Below are 10,672 nucleotides of genomic sequence, written 5' to 3'. Positions count from 1 at the left end.
CAATGCGACAAGTATCTTTTTTTTGTGTTAATAATGGGAATTGTCCATTTAAAGCGCAACATTAAGTGAGAAAAATATCTTACATTTTTGATAAAAATATTTTGTTATTTGTAGTATTAAATACTTTGTATTTTTAAGGTACTTTCCGTTTTTTAATTTTGTCTTATTTGTTTTACATATATTTTTATTTTTAACGTGAAAAAGATATTGCTTAGAAGAATCGTTGCCTATAGAAAAATATTTAGAATTAGTTAATTTTATTTTTAATTTTATTTTCTTTTTTTTTAAATATTATATAAATGTTACTAATTAAACCAAAAAGCATTTATTAGTTTTAATTGTGGTTGCGTTTTAAATAAATATTTCTATATTTATTTCTCATCAAGAGTACAAAAAACTGTGAGATCTGTTTAATTATATCTATTTATTTTTTAATGATTTATATTTGACATTATATTTATCATATAATATTTTGTTAATAGAAATCTTGGTCAACTAACATTAAGAATTATAAATTTATATAAATGATTGAATATTAAAAAAAAATATATATAATTCCAATCTTTTGAAATGCAAAGCGCTTTGTACTGAAAGGTATTATTATAAAGAACTATTACAGTTCTATGTGTTGATATTAAATACTGCGATTATTATCAAGAAAATTTTATAAAAGCAGAAAAAATTATAGTTCTGTGAATCTACACAAATAATTGTTAATATTTAGTGATCTTGATGAAACCGACGAAAATCTTTTGTAATCTCGACAAAGCATTATACCTAAATCTAATGACAACTTTTGTAAGTAAGTATTATAATGACATATTTAGAATTATGCAATGAAATTCCATAAAACTCTCAGTATTTATCATTCCATGATAATATTTTTTTTAACTTCATTCAGAATTATAAATTTGAAATATGAAACATGATAAATGTTAATTTAGTAGATGAATAATAATTATGAATTTATAATCAGTTGTCAAAAGGAATCAGAAATATCTCAGAGATAAATTGATGTTAAAATATATATATATATACACATCTTTGTGACTGTAAAGAAAAAGCATCGCATATCATAATTTCAAAAAATTTGAATTTATGCATTAATTATAGAATATAGAATTTATGTATTCTAAAAATGCATAAAAACAAAATTAGATTCAAAAAATAATGCAATTGAAATTCGATATTCCATTCATATGCATTTTCACAAAATTAGAGAATGAAACAATTACTCGTATTTTTCCTGTGTAATCTTTTATTTTTAATTTTTATTAATCTGCTTATATTATAAAATAAAGTGATCAAAATTATATCCTATATTTTTATTTGACTAGAAGTAACATGCATGAAATGAAAGAGAAACAAAATAAAGAGAATATTTATATTGTAAAAAGAAAACAGGAACATTGCTAATTACAAAATTGATATTAAGAATTTTAAACGATAATATTGTGTGATATGCAGTGTTTTTCCTTACAATTATAAATATATATATTTATACATATATTCAAATATCCAAATTATATAAAAGATTATTTACACCTTTTCAATATACTAGAATTTTAAAAAAAAGTCATTGAATCAATAATAGATCGTTCTATATAATATCTATAAATTATCAAAATGTATAAATGTTTTAAAGTACTTATTAGAAACATGCAAACATTCAGAAAAATGACGCAAACATAAAATATTATGTATAGAATACAAATTTTTTTTCTGTGATCTCGCTGAAACGCTTGAGAAACATTGAAATGTACACGTAATGTTGAAAAATTCTACAAAATTACTGTTCTTATTTTTTCTAGTATAATCTTATAATTAGTATAATTTTAAAACTTAGGAAATTAACCAAATCCTATATCAATCCTAATATGATAAAATTTGAAGCATTTGTTTCTAAAAAGTAATACTTTTTCTAACAAGAAAAAGCAAGCAGTAGAATTAAGTGTTCTTTACCAGTTAGAATAATTTATTTAAATTATACAATAATGCGAATTTTTAATGAGTGTAGGTATTTTTCAAAAGAATTTATTTTTCGAGTGTGCTGTGCATGGTGCCCTTTGCACAATTGCTCGTTATGATTTTTTTCTTTATGCATAATACATATCTATATGTATATATATGTATACATATGTACATATATGTATATATATACACATATACATACACATAGCATGTGATTTCGTGTATTACGTACTATTTAAACCTGTTAATATTTTATTAAGTCGAAAATAGAGGTTGCCGAAATTGGAGAAATGTGTATGGAGTTAAGGGGTAAGTGTATATCACAAAATACAGTTTTAAAAAATCGATACTTCCTGTGAATCACGTTTGTTTTGTACGTTTATCAATAGAATACATTTATATATACATACCTATACACACACACACACACACACACACACACACATATATATATATATATATATTTTTTTTTTCAGATGATACATGAGCTAAAATTTTGTTCAAACACGTTTATGTTACCCTGATCCTTCTGAGAGCGTACGAAGTAGTTAATTGCTTTAATTGTGTAAGCATAAATAATTAGATCCACAATAAGACCGACAATTAAAGTTACGTTCGAGAATTCAAGTCACTAACATGTTAGCGATTGAAAATGAAGTCATTGTTATTTGCTATTTTTAGCTAATTAATTAATTAACATGCTAGTTTCTACTGGAATCCTCGATGACTATCAATTTTACGGATGTTCAAATTTCACGAAACAGAAAAATGGAAAACTTGAAATAGAGTATTAACAGGTAATAAATTGAAATTTGAGCATTGTTATACATTGATAGTGATAATTTGTATAAGCATTGTACGATCTGCCAAGATCAAAAATTTTGGTGCGCTTTGTTACATATATCGGTAAATTTTGCCACTTTTGTATTATTTAGATACGAATTTTACGAATTCTAGTCACTTGTGCCTTTCGATTTTCGAATTCAAAGTTTGTAGAAATCATTACGAAAAGAAAAAAAAAATTAAGTACCGTTCCTTAATGCGCTCTTAAAATCGAATCCTTTAATGTTTAATCCTACAAAATGTTTTTACAAAAGAAAGAAAAAAAGGTAACGGTTATTCATTAATTAGCATTAATTACATTTTATATAATTATGGCATTTATTATTTTATTTATGTTATAAAACAAGAAAATACTTAACATAGGTAAAAGGTATATTACTACAAATCGATAAAATCGAAAGATATACAAATTCTATACGAAAAAATCGTGATACTGAAATAAATACAACTCATATTTTATATCGTATACAAATATCAACAAAGCAAAATATTTATAATTTTTACATTAGATTCGTTGCATTGTATTTTGCTCACGCTAAGTATTACGAATCATTATCGAAGTTGTAATATTATAATAGATTTAAGCATTGCGCGATGAGAAGACTATCTAGTCAATAACGATCGTAAAAAAGTTAATATTCCTACGTCATAATGTATCGATCCATATGAATAACGTGTTTTCAATTAAAAAGAAAATTGCATTTCTTGCATGATCGAATTTGTTAAGCGAAAAAGACGAGAGAAAAAGTATTCGTGACATTTGTTATAAACAGATTATCGTCTTTCAATGTAATTCAAAATATCTAACAATATTTTGGCTCGTAGGCATACAACAAGGAATTTTAAATCACCTTTTATGCAGATTGAAGCATCTTTAACAATTTGATCGGTCGTCTATCTAAAATTTTTAATGTTTACTTTCAAAAGACTTGTGAGAAAGTTGAAGAAAAATCATTGAAGTTTATCATTTTTATTATTATATTACAATTACTTCAACCTTTGAAATATTTACAAATTATATCTAATTTATTATAAGAAATTAAAAATGCACTCTCATAAAAATAATATCAAAACATATTGATGTTGAATTTGCTGAGTATGTTATATTTATATTACATATTGCATTACATGGTATATTAGTATATTAACGTATTTAGAGTAGAAGTTGAATCAACATAAATATTTCTTTTTTAGTCTATAGAAATTTACATACACTTTACTTATTTTGTAAAAACGTAACGTTCTGTTTTATAAGATTAGGATTTTAGTTTCAATTTTGGTTTTAAATTAGTTCAGAAAGCATGTTGAAGAGTTTTGCAAATATACTATGGTACAATCAAGAAAAAAAATTGTAAAAGTAAAAGAGAAAGAAATCGTACAAAGTGCAAAAATAGTTAGAATTTTTTCTGTGGCAACATCAATAATGAAAAATATTTATTTAAGGAGTATAGCATTAAACAAATCTTTAGAAATGATTGTGCAAAAATAAGATTTTGGGATACTCATGTTATACTTGCAAAAATGTTCCAAAGATTTCCTAAAATAAGTAGCCCAAAATTGTTACAAGATATTGTACAATTTCCAAACAAGACATATTAAAAAATAGAAGAATTATAAGATCATCTAATTTTCATATAAGAGTGGCCAAAAGAAAATCGTTCATATCAAAATGAGATCAAAGGGAACAATTTGAATTTGCCAAACAACATAATACTAAAAATTTAAATTTTTCATGAAGGAAAAGATTTAGTAAAAAACAAGGAATATTTTTAATAAACAACGTTAATTTTTTTTTAACAAGTATCTGAATTTAATCGATACATGATTTGGTACTAAACAAAAATTGTTACAGTTATCATCTTTGTTATGTCTTCAAATGTTTGCAGATTTATGTGACTGCGAAATTAGCGTTTATTTAAAAAAGCATTCAGATATATATATTTTGAAACTTAATCATTTTAGTTTGCTATATACATAGATTTGCAAAATGATTCAACTAATTTCTATATTATGTATAATGAATTTTCTCTCTTGAAATTCAGAAAACTATAATTTTATAACGAATAATATATTAATATAACAACGAAAGAAACATTTTTTACGACTTCCAAGGCTCGAGGTTATGTATAATGAAGTCGCACCACATTGCTTCTTAAGTATCTTTATTAATGCATTTTTTCTTCTTTCTTTTTTTTTCGCATCAAGAGAACATAATGGTAGAAAATAAAATATGCAATGTCAGTAATATCTTATTAATTTTATGTGGTTCATTCATGCTATAATAACTATTCCTTACTTTTAACTTTGTTTTATAAAAAAATTTAAGATTTCATATTACAGAACAAGAATATTACAAGTTTTTTGAAACATTGTATGATCTCTTAGAATATACATTTGCCTCACACTGCATAAATTTTGGAATTAATTAATAAATATATCAAATAAAAAAAAAAGGTAAGTGTTAAACTGGAATCAAAATTTTTTAATTACATTGCATATATAGTTTATCGTCAGAGGTATAAAAAAAATTATGATACATATGTAAATATAAAGTATATTATTTTTTAAAATTAAACTAAATTTTTAGAAATATAACAATATAAATATAATGAATTATTTGACTAGGAGTTTTAATTTAATATAAATATTTCAACAACTTTGTATATTTTAATGATTAATTTAAGAAATGTACTTTGCTTACTACATAAGAACTTTCAATGCTTAATTTTTTTCTACTAACTACTTTGTACTAACTTCTATTGTAATTTTTATTACTTGTCTATACAAACAAAATTGTAATTGATAAAATCTTTACATTTCTTTATATATATGTCATAAAAAAATATTAAATTCAATCTCAATTTCATTGTTAAATTGTGAGACTTGTCTGTGATAACAATTTGTATTTCGACAATAAATTTGTAAATACGTTTGTGAGTATGCACAGTCAAATTTTTTAAAAACCAAATAAATAGTGTACAACTTTTCTTTTTGGAAACCATTTTAATAAGAGCTACATTTACACATTAATATTCGTATCCTCTTTTATGAGATTTATTTGTATGTTTGTTGTGCATATATAATTAAGAATGAAGATTGCAGGCAGTGAGTTTCTTTTCTATCATACAATTTACATGATAAGCATGGCCACAATCAAATATTGCAATTCCATTATTACCTAATAAAACTGGTGTTTGAAGGGACAATGTGCAACAAGAACATGTAGATAATTTATTTTGATAACGAATCCCCCAATGATGTGGCCCATTCTCGAAAACATTCTTATTAATAACTTTATTTAAGTCTTTTTTGAGAACTCCTACCAATTGATCTTGAATCTGTAAAAAACATAAATTGTTTGTATATAACTTAGTCTAGTTAAAACACAAACGCTGAGATGTTTTTTTATTTTAATAAATAATTTTTTATCGATTAATTCAATAGTAGTAATTACCTTTGTAGAACATATTGTATCATATTCAGATGATTCCAAGTTATTTTTATTAAAATTAATGGTACACTTCATTCCATGATGATATAAAAGTTTTGTAAATACTATAGATTGAAATATACTGCAAAATTAAAATATTTTATCTTTTTTTTTTATTTTTTTATATTTAAGCGTCTAAGAAAATAATACTCACCTTCTATCAATATGAATGTTTGGAATAGCTTTTTCTAATTTTATTAATAGTGTCATGGCAATGTCAGGTCCCTGTTTTTTCATGATTTCATATATCACAGCAGTCCAGTTTACCCACTCTTCGTGATTTCCCCTTTTCATAGGCTTTCCACAGAATAGACACTGTCCTTCTTGTATTTCTCTTGTATATGTTGCAATATAGTTCCAATGTTTTCCATCCAATAACGGTAAAAGAATGGAAAATACAATATTGTCTCTAGTTTGAAGGCATTGATGTATTAGATCATTCGACATAATACCATGCTGTTCTGTGTAAAGTGGCAAGAATTCTCGCCACATGTAAGGTATTTTGTTACATAAATTTATACAGTGCTCCTTACATTCATCTAACATTTTCTTAAGAAGGGATCTACCAATCTCCAGGAACTTTGGTTCTATTAGTTCGTTCATTGGATACACACTACCACAGGTACATTTTCTGCAACTCTGTGTATTCACATTAACAAAAGTTTTCATTATCTGTTTTGTAATATTTTCGTTATCTGTAGACTGTATTAGTTGTATTGAAACATTTTCTAATAGAACATTAAAATAATATAGTTCTACGCTTCTTAATACTTCATATACAAAATTCTTTAATTCATCTAAGTTTTCATATGAATCTTTGATAACATTCATCCTCCAATCTATATCTAAAATTATTTTTTCTAATTCTTCTTCATCCATTAAAGGCCTAATATTACCAACTAATGCATATATAATTTCCAGATCTGCTTGTATTCTTTGTGTTACACTTTTATTTGAATTCAATATCTCTTTGGTTTCCTCCTGACTTTCTTCTATTTCCTCCGCTGTATTGCAATTTGTATCTTCATCCCTTTTCACTTTATTATCAAAGTCATTTAATAAATTGGTTGATGTTTTCTTTTCTGTTATTAATTCACTTTCATTATTTTGAAAAGAACAATGGGATACAGAGTGAAATTTAAAACTTTCTTCATTTTTCAGATCTGAATTTCCGCAATTAACGATTACAATACCTGAATCTAATTTTTTTGGAACTATTTTCACATTAGATTCTAACGAAAGTATTAAAGGATGAATTAATGTTGACAGTTCATCATCTCTAAATATCCTATTCTCTATATCACAAATATTATTAATCTCACTATTCTTTATTAATTTCTTTAATTGTACTTTATACATCAGGCATATCTCTAAACATTCGTAATATTTTTTCTGGCTGTACAATCGTAATATTAAGGAATCTAGGAGAGACAAAATTAAACAGTGAAATTCACCATCAGATGTCATCAAGTATATTTTGTTTTCTATAGTCTCCGCAAAAGTTATATTTGAAAATTCGTTACTCCACAGTACCACAGTTGCATTCAGCGGATCAATAATATATAGACCAGTGGAAGTATATGAAAATAAGTACTTCTCTGCAATAACAAACAGATGGGAGAAATTAATAGATTGTGGCAGCCAGATTTGTTCAGTTTGCTTTTGGTAAATGAGTTTTCTAATATTTGGCTTGCATATTACTGTAGGTGAAATAGCAAGTGCTTCTTTAAACTGATGAGTTTTCATCACTACTCCATTTGCAGACACTTCCCAAAGCCTAGATCCTGGTCTAGCACAAAATATTTGAGGAAAATTTTCATCTTGTTCCTTGCTATTACTCTCTGTAATGAAATTAAAAGAACCCTTTTTACTGATTAATTTTTCTTCCTTTTGGTCGACCGAAGCAGTCTTATTTTCTATAAGGTATGTTTTATAGAAACAAGCACCAAATTCTCCGTTCCGTGCTTTATTTCCTATTTGTTTATAATGTTCTTGTATTGTATCACATATGTAACAGCGTGTCAAAGTTGACACTAACAATAAAGGTGATGAGAAGTTAAGTTGTACAATAGTTGAATCTAAATTCATCAGTGTACAGGCCGGTGCTTGAAACATGCCGTTTACCTGAAAAATGATCATTTTATCAATATTAGCACTGTTAAATCCTTTTAATAGAATGGATTAAAATATTAAAATGAAGGCTTACTGTAAAAATAGACAGCACCATAACAGAAACTTTTCCACACTCATCTCCAATATATAGTTCAGAGCTATTATCGTTCCAACAAAGGCAGTTAACTTGTTTATGAATATGTTCATTTGATATGGCTATCAATTTTGGCGTAGGCTTTAAAGCTACTAGACAAACTAAACCACGAATTGTTGTTAAGGCAATTATTTTCTCATCAGGTGATATGAGAACACAAGAAACTGCTCCTTCCTGTTGTTATGGAGATAAAACTTAAAATCTTGTTCTGTTTTAAAAATCTTTTACACTAGATTAACATACAAATTGTTTAATCTCTTAGTAATAAATTAAGAAAAAATTTATGTACCGATAAGGGTATCAATTGTACAAAGGAGCATGGTTTCCTTGAAAATAAGTAGATACTACCACTAGTTGAACCTAATACGATATAGTTTGGAGATGTATTGAAACATGTATACTGTAACACAATTAATTTCATATTAATAAAGTAATTGGAAGATCGATATTTTTTAATCTTTTTGAATTAACATTATACTCTGAACCTAAAGTTAAAATTTACATATATTTTAGTTTTATTTAAATTATTATTTCAAAACAGCAAGTATTTAGTTTGATTAATTTCCATTATAATTTGTTGCATAGAATACATTTAATGCTAAATTGAAATTTAATTTTTTCAAACAGTACACGTGCTATACAAGATTAAAAAATGATTACGATTAAAGTGTTTTGTGTAATTGTAATATTATGCTCTAAATCAATCAGAATAAATCTTACCCAACATCATATGCATAAGCACAGTGAGTGGCGAGAAATACAATCAATAAAAATACTACGAATATCGTATTAAAGAAGTGATGCGACGTATTATTGCATAAGTATTAGTTTGAAGGAAATACCTTGATTCGTTGAGTTGAATTAATAGGCTTATAAAGAAGAGGATTTATTTCCTCGTATTCTGATAACACGTAAGGAAATTCTTGCATAATTTGTGAAAAAAAATCCTGTACGTAATTATACTGACAAACAACCAAAATTATTACACAAGAAAGACAGTTAACTGTGATAAACTATGATGAGCTTTTACGTACAGTTTACCGTATTTCATGCGCGAGATACATCTGTCGGAACATCGAGCGTTTTCACATAGAGGGCCGTCCTTACTATTTAATACCACAAATCCAATGAACATATTTGAACTCGTTTAGACATAAAATAGCAATCAAGTGAATCATCATAAATGACTCTTTCTATACAAAAAATTAGTTTCTCATCTTCTATAATTACAATGATTTCTCTCGTAATCCCCAAGCAATTTGATATATTATTATTTTTATATATTGTATAAAATTAAATATATTCTTACCAAATTCAACTCTAATAATTCAATAATCACTTTGTTTGCCGCGCAAATACGTCTGTCCTTGTCACACACTATCGTCCTCCTTGTCTACCGCGCTTATATGTCTGTCCTTGTCCCACGCTATCACCTTCCTTGTCTACCGCACATATATGTCTGTCCTTGTCCTACGCTATCGCCCTCTTTGTCTATCGCGCGTGTATGTCTGTCCTTGTCGCACACTACTGCTCTCCTTGTCTAATGACGTTAGACAAGGAAAGCAATAGTGTGAGACAAGGACAACTTTCGATCTATTGAAAAAAAAATTCAACATTTTACACACACCTTTTTCTAAGACAATACATACATAAAAAGAAAGCGAGGAGTCTAATTTTAAGGAACCGTGTAAAAAAGTTTGCAAATTATTCCTCTTAATTAGGTTTTTTTCATGATTAGTGCGAACTGTCACAAAATGGACATGGTTGCGCCATCTAGCGGTAACTCAGTGGTACTAATTATTTATAAAAGTGCCAATTACGTTCACAAATAAATCTAAATCTAATATTCACTATAGTTTGCGCGAAATTATGTACTCACTACTGGCGCTACTACTCACATAAACGAAATTGAAACATTCTTTATATGAGTAAACTATACTTAAACATAGAAAGCAAGCTGAGGGTCTCTAAAGTCGATGACGCAACCATAACAAATGATTCCTTTTAATTAATTTCTTCTTGTAATTTGTGCAAAAACAGTCACCTGTCAAAATTTAGAAGCAGCGGTGGCGCCATCTATTGACAACTCGGTGGTACTAAAA

General features: G+C 26.5%; 1 protein-coding gene across 4 annotated transcripts; it reads right to left on the bottom strand.

Moving 5' to 3' along the window:
• Window positions 1-5,797: 5,797 nt before the first annotated feature.
• LOC122538878 (Hermansky-Pudlak syndrome 5 protein homolog) lies at window positions 5,798-9,692 on the bottom strand. Of its 4 annotated transcripts, XM_043673363.1 has the most exons (6): window positions 9,413-9,692; window positions 8,860-8,970; window positions 8,511-8,744; window positions 6,459-8,428; window positions 6,269-6,386; window positions 5,798-6,152 (listed from the first exon to the last, which is right to left on the bottom strand). In XM_043673363.1, exons 1-6 carry the CDS (start codon window positions 9,497-9,499, stop codon window positions 5,898-5,900), a joined length of 2,775 nt encoding a protein of 924 aa, XP_043529298.1. In that variant the 5' UTR covers window positions 9,500-9,692; the 3' UTR covers window positions 5,798-5,897. The 4 variants fall into 4 exon arrangements, with proteins under 4 accessions (XP_043529298.1, XP_043529313.1, XP_043529318.1 ...); XM_043673378.1 differs by lacking the exon at window positions 8,860-8,970 and having other exon boundaries at window positions 8,511-8,671; window positions 9,605-9,690; XM_043673383.1 differs by lacking the exon at window positions 8,860-8,970 and having other exon boundaries at window positions 8,511-8,671; window positions 9,413-9,497.
• Between the last annotated feature and the right edge of the window lie 980 nt (window positions 9,693-10,672).

Source organism: Frieseomelitta varia, unplaced genomic scaffold, assembly GCF_011392965.1.
Source record: "Frieseomelitta varia isolate USP_RPSP 00005682 unplaced genomic scaffold, Fvar_1.2 scaffold_1020, whole genome shotgun sequence".
Classification (NCBI taxonomy): Eukaryota; Metazoa; Arthropoda; class Insecta; order Hymenoptera; family Apidae; genus Frieseomelitta; species Frieseomelitta varia.
The sequence above is the reverse complement of the archived record's forward strand: the minus strand, read 5'-3'. Positions and strand labels throughout refer to the sequence as shown.

Coding starts and splice junctions, on each gene's coding strand:
- LOC122538878 (XM_043673363.1), bottom strand. CDS start 9,499: ATGCAAGAATTTCCTTACGTGTTATCAGAATACGAGGAAATAAATCCT. Junction 8,971..9,412: donor ATTCAACTCAACGAATCAAG/GTATTTCCTTCA, acceptor ATTGTGTTACAG/TATACATGTTTCAATACATC. Junction 8,745..8,859: donor TACAATTGATACCCTTATCG/GTACATAAATTT, acceptor CCATAACAACAG/GAAGGAGCAGTTTCTTGTGT.